The sequence below is a fragment of the Spea bombifrons genome, chromosome 4, assembly GCF_027358695.1.
Source record: "Spea bombifrons isolate aSpeBom1 chromosome 4, aSpeBom1.2.pri, whole genome shotgun sequence".
NCBI classification, from domain to species: domain Eukaryota; kingdom Metazoa; phylum Chordata; class Amphibia; order Anura; family Pelobatidae; genus Spea; species Spea bombifrons.
In genome coordinates this window covers 6516496-6536437 of record NC_071090.1, presented here as the reverse complement: position 1 = coordinate 6536437, position 19942 = coordinate 6516496, and the positions used below count along the sequence as shown (strand labels likewise).

The 19942-nt window shown below is 42.0% G+C and overlaps 1 protein-coding gene across 2 annotated transcripts in view; it reads right to left on the bottom strand.

The window, feature by feature from the left end:
* Window positions 1-683: 683 nt before the first annotated feature.
* LOC128492910 (L-lactate dehydrogenase B chain) overlaps window positions 684-19942 on the bottom strand; it is a 205075-nt gene continuing 185816 nt past the window's right edge. Inside the window, exons 1-8 of one of the 2 annotated variants that reach the window (XM_053465670.1) lie at window positions 6013-6127; window positions 3234-3368; window positions 2613-2730; window positions 2258-2431; window positions 1564-1737; window positions 1366-1483; window positions 1052-1175; window positions 684-939 (exon numbers count right to left, since the gene is read on the bottom strand). In XM_053465670.1, coding sequence (XP_053321645.1) covers window positions 772-939; window positions 1052-1175; window positions 1366-1483; window positions 1564-1737; window positions 2258-2431; window positions 2613-2730; window positions 3234-3362 — 1005 coding nt within the window. In that variant the 5' untranslated portion in view covers window positions 3363-3368; window positions 6013-6127 and the 3' untranslated portion in view covers window positions 684-771. Of the gene's footprint in view, window positions 940-1051; window positions 1176-1365; window positions 1484-1563; window positions 1738-2257; window positions 2432-2612; window positions 2731-3233; window positions 3369-6012; window positions 6128-19942 lie in introns of those variants that run through there. The other variant, XM_053465671.1, reaches the window with a different exon arrangement.

Genomic DNA, 19942 nt, shown 5'->3' with positions numbered 1-19942 from the left:
CTCAAACATTGAGAACCTGCCATAGCATTCTTCCCAACAACTGAAAGTTTAGACCTTCTAGGTGATTCTAGCAGCGTGATGTTAGTGTGGAGTCATCTTGACATCTCTCAACCCTGCAAACAGTGATTGTTTTGATACATGGTGCCAAGTTAACAGCAGCCCACAGAAATGGGGCAACTGACCAGCATGGGCTAGGTTTTGCCATTAGATGTGAGCCAAGTTTAATATTCCATGCCATAACTTTTCCACCCTAGCCAAAGTACTGTATTTGACTCCCACCAGCTGCCAGAGGGGAGGATCCGGGTCTCCTGCAGCGCTGCAGGGGATCTGGATCTTAGAGGTCTACATTTGAGGTCCGATTAGAGGACTACCTCGAATGTAAGACAATGGGTATTTTTCAGATAGTTTGAAAAACGATCAAATGTCTTGTCTTATAAATCAAGCAAATATGGTATTTTGTGCATGGATTTCCTAATATGTTAAATGCTTTAAAAAGGGAATGCTACTCCCATGTTACAATAAGCTTCTCAGCAGATGCAGTTGAAGAGTCCTTGAGACAGGCAAATACCTACATTTTGTTCAACTCAATATATTGATAACTTACCCCTTTTATTGTCCTATAGGGGAAACTGGCTATGTATGTTTCCTACATGGAACATTACGTCGCTTAAAGACACAAGTGGTTTATGGTCACAACTTTTTATTCTGACAGCCATTTTCTAGAAACAAGTGTACAACAAGATTAAAGACCATTGATGTTAGAGTCAAGGTTTATAGGTCCTTCAAATCCTTCTGGATGTTCCACAAGGTTTCTGCACTCTTTTGCAATTGGGCGACTTCATCATCCTTTAACTTTTGGTTAATGACACCGGTCAGGCCATTAGCATTGAGAATGCTTGGAAGACTCAGGAACACTTCATTCTCAATGCCATACATGCCCTAAGACACAGAACAGTAGTTTTAGAGGGGGGGGGGGAAACAAAATGCATGTTCCCTTAAATCAAACCCCCAGTATCAACTTTTGTTTTTGCCAGACCATGTTGAAATTTACCTTAACCATGGTAGATACAGGATGGACCCTGCTCAAGTTCTTCACAATAGATTCTGCCAGATCAGCAACACTGAATCCAATAGCCCAGTTGGTATATCCCTTCAGTTTGATCACTTCATAGGCACTAGAGGGAACATTACAAAATGCTGATATTTATACCAAGCTTGCGCCCGTGTAATATAGAATCAGAATCTAGAAATGCTTGACCGACTTATGATCCAGTCATACAAGCTGGCTTGTCACCGTGGTGGCAATACACCTGCCAAATATGTCTTCTAAAAAAAGCTAGCCACAGATGTTGAACAAAGATTTACCTGTCAACTACTTGCTTGTGAACCTCTTTCCAGTTTTCACTGTCCTGGGCGCTACCAAGTTCAGGATTAAGGGACTGAAGAGAGACACCAGCCACATTGACACCACTCCAAACAGCCACTAGGATAAAAATAATGTCCCATGGTCACTTGAGGTCAAGTTTACAGATCTCAGATGGCATATGAAGGCGTAATTCTTACCACTGGAATCTCCATGCTCTCCCAAAATGTAACCATGGCAGCTGGAGGCATGGACTCCAAGCCTTTCAGACATCAGGTAACGGAATCTTGCTGAATCAAGATTGGTGCCGCTTCCAATGATACGGTGCTGGGGGAGGCCACTCAGTTTCCAGGTGACATAGGTCAGGATGTCCACTAGACAAGATGTTTATGTGAGAATATTAAGACCAAAACAACCAGGGTGACCCTTAAACATTTGGTCCTTTTCATTTACTAAACTCATTGCAACCAGTTGCCTACTAAGGTTATGGATTTATTCCATGGCCTACTTAGGTATTCCGTTCAGCATCAGGTCAACCAAATTATCCTCCACGTCAGATCTCATTTTGAGAGAAAAGATCAATAATGCAGGCTCTTCTCAGACCAGTTTTGCTGAAATCCCAGGTAGTTTGGAACACCTCCAAATTTGATAATGTGATGTTTAATCTTGCTGCTTACCGAGTAAGCACCACTCATGCACTCCCATAAAACCCATTTAAATTGGGAATACAGACCTCCTATAATTAGACAAATGGCCTGGCTTAATGCCTGCAAGTGTCCCTTAAAACCCTACACTGGATTCAGTAATCCAGACTACATCCTCTGGCAAGCAAGATGCTTCGATATAGTAGCCATAAAGCACATCCAATTAACGGGGTATGGAAGTTAGACGTACCTGGGTTGGAAACGACAATGATGATGCAGTCAGGGCTGTATTTCACAACCTGAGGAATGATAAATTTGAAGACATTGACGTTCCTCTGAACCAGATTAAGACGGCTCTCGCCCTCCTGCTGACGGACTCCACCAGTCACCACTACAATTCTAGAGCCAGCCGTTACAGAATAATCTGCAGGGAATAGAAAAAGAAGTTACCCTACACAGAGCAGATTTCAGGCACCAGAGTATTTTATTCAATTACATTAATTTTTCCATTTTTAAAAAAAGTTTGCGTTCCATCGCTTAGAAGCTAGGAGTTAAATCATGTCCAAACCAGGCTACAAGATCCAGATGTTTGACCGTAAACCTACCTTTATCTGCCACAATTTTGGGGGTCTTAAGGAAAAGGCTTCCATGCTGAAGATCCATCATTTCACCCTTCAGCTTATCCTCCAAGATATCAACTAGAGCGAGTTCATCAGCCAGGTCCTACCAACAAACATTAAATGTGTCATCCTTCGTCAGAAGGCACAGGCTAATGTTACTGGACCCACGAGTTTCCATTTGGGTAATTAAGAAAAAGTAATGTCCCCAGTGTTTTTTTTTTTTGTATGACCCAACAGCTTTATTCAGCAGTCTCCCTGTTGCATCTAATTTAACTTAGACCTTCCACCCCCCCCCAGCTGGTCTTTTAAGTCATTCTTAACTCAGTTTAAGCATGATGGCCCTCTAAGTCAGTAGTAGTAATTACACCAGAGGGTTATTCAGAGTTGACTTTACCACTGTGCAATATTGAATACTTTACTACCCCCCCACCCCAGTTTTGAAGGACACATTCACGCTTGGTTTAAGCTAATCGCAGCAACGCATGATATTCGAGCATAAGCAGACGGACGTCCTAGCGAGAGTTGCCCTTGAAAAAGCCTTTGGCTAACAGAAGAGTCAGGCGCGCGGGATTTGTCTCCTACAGCAGAGCTATATTTGGCACATACCTTCTGAAGGATGCTGACAGCACAGGCCATACCGACTTGTCCAACTCCCACTATTGTTATCTTGTTTGATGGCGCAGCAGCCTTGTCCTTGGTAACAGAGGTGATCAGTTTCTCTTGAACGGAAGCCATGGTGACCTGCAAGGACAATGAGGGTTACCTTTCTGGTCGCATCAAGGCATCTCCCCACCAGGCATACATGCACAATTTACCCAAAGACCAGACACTGTGGGATTGTTGACCATTGAAACCTCTAGCGCAGCCATTGATGCTCCTTGTCAGAATCAGGGATTCATACCCCCCCCACCCTGTATTTTTAGGTGCAGAGGGGCTACTTATGAAATTCTCAACACTGGGTCAATATATTTCTGGTATGTGCATTTGGAGACAAGGACTCTCCTATAATACCCTATCTTATAACGCAATCTTGCAGCTGCACTTCTGTAGCATGATACACTTCAACACTTGATGGAAACTATGCACCAGTTTTAAAAATACCAAGAGCTTGAGTCTCATCTCTGTTACCACCAACAGACCATTATGGTCTCAGCAGCAGAAACATCCCATTAGATGCAAGGCTTTCAAACGTCGGCAATTATTCCGGAACAAAAATTGTCAGCCTGGTGCAAATCTCATCTGAGAGCATGCCTATGGGCCATGCTGTATTAGAGTCCAATGAGGTCCTGGAGAACTGTGCAGCCAAGTTACTGTTGAGTAGCTCCCCAAAATCTGCAGAAGCATACTCTAGGACTAGGCTGTACAGACCTACTCCAGCAAGTTTAAAGACAAACATTTCCCGGGTCAGATATTGAACGTTGCATCCTATGCAGCTACCATGACAAAGTGGGCAAGAACCACTGGTTTCTCGTTACCAAGATGTTGAACACTACTCTTCTTAAGTCCAACATTTATTCCCCACATCCCCAGTTTCTGCTTGGCCTAGAAAGCACCACTTTCTACCATTAAGAAACCCACAATTGGTTTTAGCTTTCAATGTTTGTATGACTTGAAACACTTTTAGGATGCCCCAAGATCTGTCCCATTCCATTAGTCAGTAGGAAAGTTCTCTAGCAGGTGCTGTTTGGGACAAATTCATGAAGCAGTATCATCCCAAGGCCAAACCGGACTGTAGCCATGCCAAAACCCATGAATGGCCACATTCAACAGTTTGACCAAAACCAATAAATAGAATAGAATTTTGGGGAGAGGAGACCTTCCATTTCCAGCATAGCGCTGTAGAAAGCTTTTCTATAAGACGTCTAAGACAGGCCAACCATCAAGGCTGTTTTTCAGAAGCTGGAAAATGTACAGTTTATCCCCTTTCCATAATTTCATAAATAGGTTAAGATTTTTACCAATTGAAAACTCATTCTTGGTTTAACAATAGTCTGCTAGAACATTATAAGGTCTCATTAGCTCTTCCTGTTCGCCACATTAACCCAGCGTCATGAGAGGAAATGGTCGAGGAGTACATACGACGAAATTCCCGAACACTCAGTATTTGTCATAAAGGCAAGTGTTACACATACGGTGATAAAAAGAGAAGGTTGCAAAACCTCACACACCCACTTAACCAAGAGAGTAACAGTGGAATCCATTACGAGACTGCAGCCCGTCACATACAGAGTTACCAATGAAGATCAAGTAATTTAACCGTTTCAGTACCAAAAAGACTTTACCCAGCAAGAAAGTTTAGCATGGAATATTTCAAATCTATATCAGTTGGATTTTTAACCCTCGACAAGAGGTATAGGGAAACAGGGTCGTTGCATAGTGGTCTGACTTAGCGGATAAGACCCATTCTGCCCATTTTTCGTGGTGTAAAGACAGACCTTATTGTGTCCTTTGTCCTGTTTTACATTAAGAATACCTTTGTGCCTTTCCCGTGCACATCTAATCGCTACTTCTGCTGGGAGGCTGTTCCCTCTATCCACCACCCTCTTTGTCAATACGTCCCCTTTATATACACATTAACCCCTTTTTGTGCAGCAATGATTCCTAGGAGTTAATGACTGGATCTCCAGCTATGAGTCTGTACGTCTAGCAGACAACCTATTACTTTCACAGCGAGAGCCATTGTAGAAGCCCTTTGAGAGCACGTTAGACGCAGCCAGGGACTCGCATAAAGCCTGCTTGTGGGTGGATGTTGGCCCTACTCCAGCTACATGGAATTCTTACAGCCAAAGGCCCGTCCCATTTTTTTTTTTTTTTTTTATTACCCATTTCTAACAAGCTACAGGCTCTCCTCGCACCCTTTCGGTAAAATATTATATATAAATATACTAGATTTCTGTACAGGTAGCTTTTGGCCGTCACCCAGGCATCTGCGTATTCCGAATAGTGTTACATTACGTTTTAGATGAATTGCTACTTAATGGCAAAAAATACAAATAGAGATAAGATAAACAGATCTGATGGCGCGCCATCTGTTCCATTACTGGATAACCCGACCTGCCCGCATAGCAGCACACAGCCGGCCAGAAGGATGTCAGGGTCACACGGGTCAGCGCTGGTCCTTATTCTAGAGATCTACGCCGCTGATGAAGAATACCAATCCCATCATGCGCAGCACTTAACAGCAGAAGGCACCATTAACCCCCCCCTCCCCAGTCACCGGGTTATGAACAGAAATTGTAGCACAGCCATTAGAAGCCGTGCATTTCCTCTTTCGCCTTGCAGGCTTACGCAACATAGCAGGCTCGCAGGGTTAACCCTTTCAGGGCTGCAGTAGCCAGTGGTTAGGAAGGCTGAGGCTTTATGGGTGCCGGCAGCCGATACGTACGTTGCAGAGAAGGCTTTGCTGCGGAGGATCCTGCTGTATCTCGAAGTTCTGGCAGGCAGAGTGAAGCAGAGGAGGGGCCGGCGTCTTCGTTTAGTCCCTGTAGTCGTGGTTACATCATTGTGATTGGGACACACCCCATCACCTCACTCAATCCCCTCCAAGGACAGCTCTACAAGGGCACCTCAAGCCCAGCCCATCCCCGCCCCCTTACCCTAAACTTCAAGGCTGCAGCCATCGCTTTAGGAGAAGGCACCGACAGCTAATGCCTCAGGACAGCATCCCCAAGATCTACGGTGTAAGCCGGGCCCGATCTACCCAATGTATCGGGTCGACCTAGTCCGTTTACTCTAGTTCTGGCAGAACCTGCAAATGTATGGACTGTAAGACGTTCTGTGTGCATTTTTTTGGTCCTATATAACTAGAAGACATTTTGCTCTAAATAAAGAGCATTTGCGACAAGTTATAAAAAATAAACTCAACTGGTTGCCGTGCGATAACCACAAAGCAACAATGCCCCTTTCTAAATAACCCCATTAACAAGGGGCGAGGAGCGTTTGTGACCCAGATTGCTTCAATTCAATGTCTCAGGGTCACAACCAGAAGTAAGTTTGGATCCTGTGCATAACAGATGCCTATAAAGGTACTTTGTCCCTTTACACCCCTACTGGATTCCTTTGGTGCGCTTTCCGTAGACAGCTTCACTTTGCATCCCAGATTCTGCCTCTGTCCCCCAGTTCCCACTCTACGCATCTATTCCACGGGCTGGGTATGAGCATCAGTATCCTACTGAAGCCATCTATTAAAATATAAATCGCTTTTATACATAACAGCTATGAATAGACAAGGGGACTGGCCCCTTCGGGGGGGGGGGGCAGCAACAAAGCAGAGTGCCTGTGGAAACATACACAGCTCCGGCTCTTTGAAACATAAGGGTATTTCTATGGGCCACGATATATTATAGTACTAGGCTAAAAGAGTAAGGATAAAGATAAAAAAATATATATAAGGATTTAGACCTCACTTAAATAGTTAATGCTACAGTTTATGTTGTGGCCCGAAGTAAGAACGGTAAAGTTTTTCTTTAGAACCCACTAACTATATATCATAGACATTAATGCCCAGAACATATACCATATGTGCAACAGGATCACATGCAGCGAGGAGGAAAAATAAAACGTGCACAGATTCACCTAACAACCTAGACAGCAACACGGACACCATAAAAAAAAACAAATGATAAATAAACATTAGATAACAGAGTGCTGAGAACAAATGACACCCTATTACATCATACATACCTGTATTTCCTACACCCCCAAAATCCTACCACACAATCTGAGCGAGGACTTAATTCCTACACCTCTCATCACCTCTATTTATACCCATTAATATTCATTAGTAGTTAATTAACTCCAGGTTTTTTTTTGTTAACCCCTTGAAGGCCAGTGATGGTCTATGTTGCTATGATCATCCACACCCTAAAGACCCCATGCTAGGACTTGAACCCACTTACTTATCATTTGACGTTATGTAGAGCTGTGCTGATCCTATACCATTTGGATTGTACAACTAAACAGAACAGCCTCCCAGCAGAAGTGGTAGAGGCTAATACATAAATCCATGTCATCAGGGGTTAAAATAATCCAAATGATTGATTTACTTAGAGATTTGTAAGACATGTAAAACTTAAGTCACGATCCTATCAAAGTTTTAGCAGTTCTCTTTTTTCCGGTGTAATTAAGCCAATAATAGTTGCTTTAAATATGTTTCTTATTACATCATTATTGCATCATTACGCCCCCTACGTTTTCAGACGGAAGGTTGACCAATGCTTTGTTTACCCCTCTGGCACTTACAGGGTCAATACAAATTATATGATGGGATGAAAAAAAAGACAAGAACAAGCAAATTTCTGCAAAACAACCTGTTTTGCAAAACTGCCAGCCTCAGGTAGCAAGAAGCAGCAATCGTCTAAATATCTTATCAATCATTCAGCGGCGGGTCACCTTGTCACATGCGCGGCCGAGCGAGCGGCGTCTCCGTCGGGCTTTGAGAAAAGTTATTTAGAGGGCGTATGAATATACCGGGTAATATAGGAATTTAAAATACAAAGTAAAAAGCACTGATAAAAATAAGCCCTGTAGTATGTATGGAATAACTCTGCGGAGCCACTTGTCCATACCTGCTAATTATCCCAGATTTCCTGGAGCAGTCCTAACAGCCTGACGTTTGCTGATGCTCTTCGCAGGAGGCAGCCCCGTGGAAATGGAATCAGCAGAGTTCATAAGTAAAGTATTGCTAACTTTACTGAAATATTCAGATCTATGAAAAAAATATGTGAGTAGGTGCCAACCCGGATTGGCCGATTGAAGCAGCCAGTCAGTAGCAGGGAAGCGCTGCTATTGAAAGCAAAGGTATCACTTTCAGTGCATGCGCATGGCGGTCTGACAGATGGTAAGTACTGTATATAACATGTTTGGACATCTTCTACACGGCGGATATCTGGAAGGGGTCAGGGAAATGGGGCAAATACAGAATCCGTCCATTCACTTGCAAGGTGGACGCCACATAAATGGTCCTCTCATATGCATTAACCCCTTCATGACCTCAAAATGCATTGTTTTCAATGGGTTTAGGGGCCGCCCATTGTCCTCAAGGGGTTAAAGTGTCCCCTCTAACAAAGAAAAACAAGTCGGTTCACTGGATTGGGAAAAACAAAAATGAATTCACATCTAATTGTTCGGTGACTTTTGGCTACAGTCACATTTGCCTTGCTTCAATAATTACCCCAGCAGAGAGGTGAAATCCAGTTTGCCTGCCTTAGCAGCATTCCAAAAAAAAATCGCCTACAATCGCCTACGGTGCATTTATCGGACAATATTGTCAACCCCCCCGCTAGGATGCTGATAGGGAGCCACGATGTGCCTCGTTCCCATCGCTGTAATACAGAACTCCAGTGCCCACCACTGTAGATGCCCTGGTGGTGTACATAATGCCCTTTCTCTAGCCCCTTTAACCATAGCTGCCAACAGTCCTAACAGACTCTTTCAATACTAGTATATCTCAATGTGTCTTAATGTATTATCAATTTTGTATATTGTTCATTCTAATACTATTACTATTTTCACTATTCCCTTGTAGTAGGGGTAAAGAATGGAGGCATTTGGGTTTTTTAAAAAAAAAATAAAATATAAAACTATATTGAATAAAATGTTTGAGTTTACTGTCCCTTTAAGCCTATATTTGCCAAATTCACAGGAATTTCATATAAATCAATTTAATTATGATAAGAAAAAGTTCTATAGGAGTCCAGTTTTATTTTTTAAAAAAAGTTAATAAAAAAAAGAAAGCGTACCACTTATTGTACCTTTAATACTCAAAAAGCACGCTTAGCCGAAACTACCCAATACAGGGTTTTTTTTGCTACTTATTTACAGAAATTCTAGCGGTTTCATAAATTCCTAAAAGCAATTTCATGGATTAACGTTTAATACCTAGACGGCAACGCGAGGCCCGGGAACGGAGATGGATGCCACGAACGCGGAGATATAGCAGGATTTGTTTCTTTGCCTTCAAAGATATGGTTTTCCGGTGGCAGGCGGTAAAAATGATATAGCGGAGCAATCCCGAGCGTTAGACAGATTTAACCCCTTAATGACAAGGCCCGTACATGTACGGGCTCAAAATGCATTGTTTTCAATGGGTTTAGGGACTGCCCATTGTCCTTAAGGGGTTAATATTGCATTCAGGTAAAGAAAACACTTCTATCATTCTAAAGCGATCTTTATTATACGCGGTGAATAAAGTATAACTCGTCGACAGGGTCAAGAGGAATACTTGGGAATGTGGAAGAAATGGATACCAGAGCCCACCTAGTAAAAAGGGACATTTTCTCCAGATCGCTGGCAATAATTCTTTTGTATTCTCTCAGATCGTAGACTTTAGCTTCGTTTTTGTTCCACTATTTTAACCGTTTTGGTCGCTGCCGTAATCTTTATGTTTTATTCGTTTCTTCATTTAGGTTTTTAGGTTCCTTCAAATGTTGGATGGGAGTTTACAGACGCTTTTTAACCCCTTAATGACAAAGCCCGTACGTGTACGGGCTCAAAATGCATTGTTTTCAATGGGTTTAGGGACCGCCCATTGTCCTTAAGGGGTTAATGCTATTTTGCAACCGATTGATAATTATTTATCCGATTGCGCAGTGCATTGAGAAGAATATTGTATCAGGTGAAAAAAATCCACTCGGTTCCATTAGGTTTCAGAAGGTCTATTATTTATTGCTGTATACATCTAGTGGCTCCCATCGAGTAACAAGGCACATGCTTCCTTTAGGTAATGATAAAATCGGAACCTAATCTAAGGCAGGAGTTCCATTGGCTTATAAAACAGGATAGTAGTCCTGTCTTCCATCCCCACTCATTTCATTATGGTCTCCTTCGCCAGTTCTTTATCCCATTATCGCTTATGTTTAGTCCCAACGTCACTTAGTAAGATCTACTGAAGTGGACAAGCGCAATCATCTGTATGTACTCCAACTTAACTCAAGATTCCAAAGGCTGAGCGATAAGTGTTAAATAATTATATCATCCCTGGCAGCGGCGGTAACCTTGCGTGCTTCCCTAGGCCTGACGCAGGCCAGCGCACCCTCCATGGCCACCATCCTCAACGTTGAGTGCCAGGACATGACATCTCCAACTAAAACTACTACTATGGAAGCTGTGCTTATTCGAAACTGTCCTTCCTAGTGTAAGTGGCCTTGTTGGGGAGATCAGAACCCTCGTAACTGTCCCATTAAGCAGCAACGCACCTTAGAGGCAAGACCAAGGACTGATTAAGGTTTGAGTCTCTACATCAGGAAAACATGGCTGACTAAATGGGCCCAATGGTTCTTATCTGCCTAGCACTTAAAAAAAAAGATCAGGGGTCCTAGGTCTTAAATGAAATTTAAAATTTGGGCTCAGAATAGACTTATCAATAAGAACGGTCAACCGTTAGAGGACCCCTGGATCAACTCCCTGGTTTGATACTTTATTCAGCTATAAATATTGGCTCCCAAAGGGACATCCTGGTCATCTGAAATGTTGAGATGTTTTTAGGGGTTACATTGGATCGCAATACACCTATTCTGAGCAGACAAACCTTTAAGTAAGGACAAGCATGGCCCCTGACCTGGGCTTCGCAGGCAGGAGGGCCATCAGTATCTGCCTGTGATCAGTGACTCTTTGGTGGGCACACATCTGCTTTCTGATCTCCACTCAAAGCTGAGCCCTGCAACTATTTGAAAAAGTCACTTAAAAAACTCACACACCTTTAAAAAGTGGAATTTATTGGAATAGAAAACACAAATTTGGCTTGTCATCTCCCCAGAAGCAACTCAGACAAATGGCCTTCATTCATCAACTTCATTCATCAACTTTGGCCAAAGGCCACATCTCTTTCGCACTATACGTAAACCTTTTGATTAAATCTTTCCAGGTCAAATGAACGTAGGCAGGCACCCTGTCGGTTATATATACGACAACCTACACTTATTTATATGACATCACCTGTCCCAGCAGGGTCTTATAGAACCTAATATATATATATATATATATATATATGTGCATATAGCTATTAATTTTATTCCCCTAATAGTAATAAATGTGATTTCTCTGGATAATTGGAATAGAAGTGTTTCCAGCTGTCAGGCAAAGTGTCTCACACTTTAAAAACACTAACATACCGCTCTTTTTTTTTTCCAGACAATATAAAGGCTCACCCTGGCAATTTTCACACTTTATAAAAATAAAAAAGTAAAGTAATATTGCCTATCCTGCTTATTACGCCCACCGCTGTGAGCTATTTCTTATTTCAGCTCCTGAGAATAATTATGCTTTTTTATTTTTTTTGTTCAAGTATGATGTAAGCGTTCTTTGTTCTGGAATCATTCAAAATGGGAAAGTCGCCAACACTGTTTTTAGTATTATAATAAATTTATTAAAACAACTTCCTAAACGTTTTGTCTTACACTACTGTTCAAAAGTTTGATGATATACAATTTAGTGTCTATACCAAATCTTTATGGTTTTCAATGCTTATCTGGGATTCTTGGTTTTAAACAAATTCTACGGCATATGCTGCTATTGGGTCCATAAAAAATCCTTGAATGAAATGATATACAAATTATAAGTTGCAGGTATGTAACAAAAATGTAAATGGATAATATCAGACTTATTTATACCGAAGTATGGTGAAGGGGACATACCAAGACATTTTGGACGTTTACGACTTTGTAGGAACAGTTTGGGGAAGACCCTTTTCTATTCCAGCATGACTGCGCCCCAGCGCAAAAAACAAGGTCCATAAAGACACGGTTGGGTGAGTTTGAGGTGGAAGAACTTGACCGACCACACAGAGCTCTGACTTTAACCCCATCGAAGACCATTGAGATGAACTGGAACGGAGATTGCGACCCAGGCCTTCTTGTCCAACATCAGTGCCGGACCTCACAAATACTCTACTGGATGAAGGGGCAAAAACTCCCACAGAGACTCCCCAAAATGTTGTGGAAAGCCTTCCCAGAAGAGTGGAAGCTGTTATAGCTGCAAATGGGGACCAACCACATATTAATGTCTATGTATTGAGAATGTGATGTCATCAAAGCTGGTGTAATGATCATGCGTCCCAATACTTTTATCCATATAGTGTAGTTAAGACTCCGGGCCCGGACTGGCCATCTAGCACACTGGACAAATTCTCATTGGACCGCCTATCAACATCCCACTCACTCACACACTCTACCACTCCGACTGTATATTGGGGCAGCCATTCTTTTGTTATTGGAGTTAATAACAATTGGACTTGCGCATGCTCACTACCACTCCCATTCCGGTTAATGGGAGTAACAGCAGCACATGTTTTGCTAGCATACATGCCATTCACCAAGGGAAGAGTTAAATGAGATAATATCTAAAGTAAGCTGTATTGGAGGCCATGATAAATGAATTTCATTAGTCATTAACACTAAAAATAAATATTTGGGTAATATACTGTTCCTTTAAAGAAGTATTAATGTGTATTTCTTTTTATTACCTTTTTTTCTCATAACTAAAATAGATTAGGCAAGCAAGTCATTAATTAAGAAAAAAACTAATAAATTCTAATTAATAGGCTTTAGGCATGGCTTAATCATAATTATATGCTCAATAAAGTTTTTTTTTTCTGGCAATAATTAATTACCCTCCAGAATGTTTTCGGAAAGGGAAGCGTAAAAGCGCTGTCAGGTTTAATAAGACATTTTTACGATGCATCAACATCGTTCATGGTGCATTTATCTCATGGAAACTTTTTTTTGTGATTAGAGAAGAGATACTTGTGTTGTGGACGCTGTCGGACATATTGTGGTAAGCAACCTGCCTTTGTATGAACAGGGCAGTTGACTCTACCGATATGAATATGGCAGTTGGTAGTGGTTTCCATTTCATTTTGGTTAATGGAGTTTTGTAGGCTCTCTTCATATTAGACATGAGTGTAGACTCTTGGCTCTTCAGCTGGAGGCCAGTGGTCTTAATGTATTGATGTTCAAAAGAATTCACATTGGTTCCATAGACTACATCATTAAAAAATATTCTGCCCCATGCTGTTAGAAGTTGGACTTGCCTCCATAAAAGCTGGGCAGCTCTAATCTAGATAAAGCTGGTTAGATGCCCATTGCCCATCGATACTTAAGGCTCCCATAGCTTCCTCTTTTGCCCACTTCTGCCTAAAAGATGGGATAGAAAAGCAGAATATATACCCCGAAAAGATCATATGACAGACTAAAGGATTTACTAGCTTGGTTGAGACCATACAGACCGATCCAAAGAGTTCTCAATAGGTTTGGGCGCCATTTTCTAAACATTGTTGGGATTCCTGTAGTATTTATCAGTAGACATACCTGGGATGTAGCTTTATCAATGGACACTTTACGTTGCTTTTAGCTTTGTCAATCTGTTTCTGTATAGGCTCATGGAGAACATACCCGCTCGTTAGTGTTCTGTTTTAGGTCCTATCACTTCTGGTGTCTCCATGATTCTAAGAATTCAGCAGAGTCATCACTTTGTTTTGGAATGAATGTGATTTGAATACAACATGGCCCCTCCAAAGTTTCTTCATCCATAATAGATCACAAAGAAGGACTCACTAACTTAACTGTAATGATTCATTTTGTTAAAGCCGAGAAGACCTGGAACATTTTTGGGATTTTCAGAAAGGATAGTAATATCCCTCTTTCCCAGTAAAAGGCCAAGGCCCGCAACATATTTTTATAGTAATCACCTGCTTTTTGTCAACAAAAAAGTCTTTATTTTCTGACTCTGTAGCCTGGATTGAGTTTTGTTGTTACTCTACCGATGGTAATCAGAGGTTTGTCTTAGCCTTGAGGGAACAGCCCCACCAATGGACCATGTGTGGTATTGCATGCAAGGAACACGTTGACTCCTAGAGAAGACCTCCTGCCGAAGGTCCACTCTATTTACTGATTTTAAGTAAAACCCCACATTAATTATATGTAGATCTCTAATTTACTTAGTTGTTTCATCGCATTAGGTCTGTAGAGTTTTGTTTTGGAGATTGTAATGGCTAAACACATCTCCCGTAATGCATAAAGGTGTCGCGGGCGGTGAATACTGTATAAACCGAATAAACAGCCTTTAATGGTACTTCATTTTATTGACTTGACAAATATTTATTCTCCGCTTTATACGGTTGCATATTTTTATTCACTCATTTCTGTATTTCACAGCATAGAAAATCTTGTCACAATTTTCGTTTTCCAAATCCAAGTGCCACGTTTCTGGTGGTTCTTACCATAGATGCGGTGGCCCCCGAGTAGTGGTCTGTCTCGGCCACACATGTGTGTTCTGCCCTCCCAAGTTTCTCTGTCTTTGTCACTGACTACACCATCATACGGCCACAGAAGGGACAACCAACACATTTATGTGACACGGATGGTTACCTGACATCCGAGAGACATCTTTGAGCTCTCCCCTTGCCCAGTAGATGGGTTTGAGACACAGTGGGCTCTGAATACATCACTGCTTGGTCTATTTATTATTGTACTAAAAATGTATTTTCTGTTCTGTGAACACAATGTAACTTTTCCATGCTGTTAAATAAGAGGACCTTAAAGCGTTCTAGAATTTGATGGCCGATAAGAACCAACATACTTGGTTTCTGCTCTGTGAACAGCAGGTGGTGTTGTTGCACTACACAAAATCCCAGCCATAACCATTTCTGGATCTTTCTTATGTTATTAAAACCTGCCATGGCTTTGCTGATACAGGGTAAATATGTGGGACCTCGAGGACCTGACCTGGGAACTCTAAACGTCCCTCTTATACTCAGCAAAATGAGTTTGCGATATCTTTCTGTATTCCGTACTAACATTCTCATGATTTACACTACGAAGGTGCCGCACAGAACACAGTCCATGGATTGCTGTAGGAAACAAGCTTCTTATACACATACCTGGGGACTTCCCAGGGTAGGCTACCTGAAGCTCTGCCCTTTCTGAGCGGGTGGCTTTGTGAGGGGATAGGGATAGCTGTGGACAAGGGGAGAGGTAAACCATACGAGGAGCAGGGCTATCAACATACCTGGGAACCCTCCGGGTTTGACCCGGAGATTGCCTGGTAAGCGCTGCTTCTCCGGGTCAAGACCCGAATCCTCCGAGTCGCGGGAGCCCCGCTCCCCACACATTTTTCCTTTAAATTGGGGTGTTTCCCGCTGCTGTCAACAGGAACGCCCACAACGTCAGTGGGCAGTCCTGGCTGTGTCCCGCAAGGGAAGGATCCGAGTAGCCGGAGCCCAGAAGTTCCCAGGTATGGCTATCAATCGCAAGGGGGGCAAGTGGATACATACCACTCCCCTGCCCTGAAGAAAGAGGAAGTTGACCCAGAGACCCTGGGAAGCAGTGCTTCATCCGAAGACTTCAGATCAAACCTGGAGAGTTGCCAGTTATCCTCATAAATCAAGAAAAGGGTGTCATCATCATGTGGCACAATATGCAAATTGTTTTTGCAGTAGCTCAATTGCATAATGCATCTCATGATGATGTCATAAAAAACTGAAACCATCTTGATCTATATGTTTGCTCGACAATCTATACATCACGTGGTATGTGCTCTATTCTTACATTTAGAATCATTTTAGGTCTGTTATTTCAGACAAGTGGGGGGGGGCAAATAGTATTAAGCATTAGAGGTTCCAATCAGGGTTCTGTACCCTGGAAAAAAGGTAATCTGGTTACTCAATTAGCGCCATGTCCTGAACAATAAATGTTAAACAATATTGGATACGGGCGGTGAAAGTAAAGCTATTTTTCTGCTGTCGGGGGTGACTGTGTAAGTGTGTGGGAAGCCTGCGCGGCATATTAGATTGGAAACGTGATTCGTTTCTACAGGGAGATTCTTGGAAATGAACGCTGCGTGTGACTCACTAGATCTGTCATCTCCAACTGTCTGAGCATCTCCAGCATCTCTGATCTAAACGCCATGACACCTAATTGAGGCAAGGAACCTCCCTGTACTCAGCCGGTCTTATCTGTAGAAGTCAAGAACAGATTCCCTTTTTAACCTGATACCAGCTGACAGTTCTTCTGCTTGTAATAAAATCAGACTGTTCTGCCTTTATCGTAAAATCCACTAGAATTTGCTACTATACTAAATATCTTCAGTAAGAACTTGAGGCAGCAGCAAGCTACTCGTGGTTCATATAAGAAGGCAATACGTTGTTAATATAAAGCAGAATAATGTCACTTGTGAGAAAACAGACTAGTTGTCTACCAAAATGGATGAAGCTTACTCTTCAACATCTTAATACCCTGTCCTAAAACAAAAGATGGCTATTAGCATATTGGTCGGATCCTTCCCAAAAGGGCAGACCATCCAAGAAAACCAACAATCCCAGCCCATATACTCCAGCCTTCATAGGCCTCAGCTACAAGGTGTCGCTGGGATCATCCATGTCTGGACTCCCCGTTGCACTTGGGCAGAAACCCAAGAGCATGGAAAAAAGCATGACTAGAAGGATCCCAACCGCGCTACATTGAAGACCCCAATAAAAGCCACAAGGTGCGTCTGGGGTTGTAGGATGCAGAGGAGATTTGTCTTGCGTGCCTCACATTGTTAACGGGATTAGAGCGATATGCTGATGGTTGTGAGGAAGGACCAAGTAGATCTGGCCTAGCTGCAGGCCTTCGGGCCGAGGGTGGGAAGGGGTCGCATACCCCTTCGGGGAGTATGGCCCTGGAAGAAATGTAGAAGGGGATGTGGTGTCTACCATGACCTTCTGACATTTTTTTTGGTGGGGGGTCTTCACAGTGGAGCCACTGACCTTGGCCACATTGGTTGACATTACTTCTTGCATCCACCGTGTCATCAAATTCAGCAGAAGTGAGAAAATACAGCACGGGTCCTTTTGACACTGATTTCAGAAGGTAAAGTTGTCCTTCAGTTTGAAATCACATACAATTACAATCAATCACAAAAAAATAACACAAGCTAGAGGTACCTTTCAAAAAAACCCATAATGATAAAGTTGTGAAAGGGGCAGTCGCTAATAATTCTTAAAATTAACAAATCTGCTCCAAGTGTTTCTGGGGTTCAGGACAATTAAACCCTTGGGTTTCTGGTGACTTTGTAATCGTCTTAGCTATCCGATACAGGGCCTGAGAAGTATTCCCGCATAACGAACAGTCCACACAAAATTCCGATTAGATAAGCAAATGGAATCGGCCACATGCTTCAATGTATCATAAACGGCAGATGCACCGCTCGTTACGCCGGCACGGCGGCTCACGCTTACACTCCCCCCCCCCGTGCTGGCAGAGCTTCACACGGGCAGCGGCACAGTTGCTTCAGAATAAAATGACAAAGCCGGTTATAACCGGGGGGGGGGGATAATAAAAGGTCATGTTACCCAGACACAAGTGCAATCACGCGCCATGTAACGGTCACAGTTGCTTTTGCAAGGGATACATTATGAAGAGTTTTCCTTTTTTCAAAACTCACGTTGAAATAAATAGAATAATGATGAAAAATATATGTCTAATTATTTTATTCACCGAAATTTGGGGAAAACCGATTACCCTCCGACATCTCAGGTGTCGAAATCGGTACACCCGTGTTGGGGGTCTGAGTAGAGAAGGGAGTGGGCACGGCTGCTTGTCCACCTTACCCGACTAACCACCAGCAATTGTGACTGTCCCACGAAAACTGGGACACTTGGGAAGTATTAAATAGTTTGATCATGTGACCATGCCCGCTTCAGTTCACTTAAGAGGTTTCAGGTGATATAATTCCTGGATTTATTGTCTATTATCCAGAGAAGGCTTTAAATTGCATTAATTATTGTTTTGTTGAATTTAACTCTTTTGTAACTAAATTAAGTATTAGATACATCATTCCTAGAACTGTTAAATAGCCAAACCGGTCCCTTAAGTAATTCTGGAAAAATAATAATTATTGTCATGTGACCCAACAGCAGGCCTGATAGGTTGTTGCCATAGAAAACAGATAAAGCTTCTTAAAAGTTTCTTTGTTGCTTTTATATGAGACCTATTTGCTTAACACTCTAGCGTTTTTTAGGACCAATAGGAAACTTACTTTATTAATTTAATTAATAAGCTAAATGTAATTTTGTGTTTTAATGTTGGTTCGAGACATCCATACATTTGCACGGGTGGCCCATTCTAATTATTGAAATATTAATTTCAATATCTTTGTAAATGAAGCTTTATATCTATGCAGTTTTTAAACCCCTATATTCAAATCATTATTTTATCTTCCCAGTATGTTTATTTATTTAAAAAAAAAATATATATATATATATATAAAACCAGGGCCGGACTGGTGATCACAAGGTGGCCAATGGCATATTCTGGCCTAGGCTGACTAGGCTTAGTTTGGCAGGTCCAGGGGGCCCCTGAGTATCCCTCTGCGGAATGGGCTGGTTACAGGGGAGATCTTCGATCTCCGCAACTAGCCCATTTACACTATGGGGGCTGTGCCGACTCAACACAGCCCCCATAGTCGGGATTAGAAAATGCTGCTGCGCTGGCTTAAAATGTATCTGCAGTCATAAAGAAGAACTTCATTCAGACTACAAAGAAAAAAACAGCCAATTAGTGTGGATCACATCTTGAAATCCCAGCAGCTCAGGCAGTAATTGCCCCCTTACCAGCCCCTTCCATGGGTTTTACTTAAAGGGTTTTACATAGATAGGTGCCCCTGCACAAGATGCTAATAAGTATTCAGCCACTAGATGGCAGAGTAACTCACATCCCAGAATGATTAATTTAACATTAAACACACAGTAAATGTATTAGTTTCCTGAAAAAGGTGAACATTTTCACTGTGCCAGTTTTGGTAAAAGAATTCACGTAAGAATTTTAAGGAAAGGATAAACATTTTACAATACTCTGCACATACTCAAAAAAGAAGTGAGAGCGAATGCTCCATTATAATGCCTACCACTGCTTGGTAGTTCATGGGTTAATAGGAGTGCAGGAGGAAACTAGGCATTATGTGATGCATTTTTACATAGATCTCTTTGTGTTCTAGCAGAGGCGTATTCCGGTGTAGGCCAACCAAGCCTTGGGTGGCAGATCTGGGGATGGGGTATCATTTTAAAGTACGGTAATCATTATTCAGATTTTATTTTTCCCACTGAATAAAAACAAACAAAAAAATTCACGGAACTGTCTGTTTAATATTACCCCCATAATAAGATATTTATCAGAATGAAGCACTTGGCCTCTACTTCCTACTCCATTAGCGAATAGTTAAAGATTCAATTTGTATTGCGAAACTAGTTCAGGACTCATGAGAATTCTCCTCCTGGATAGGATGGGCTTTAATTAAGCAAAGATCTATTTATTACATAACCAGAGTATGCTGTTTGAAGACAG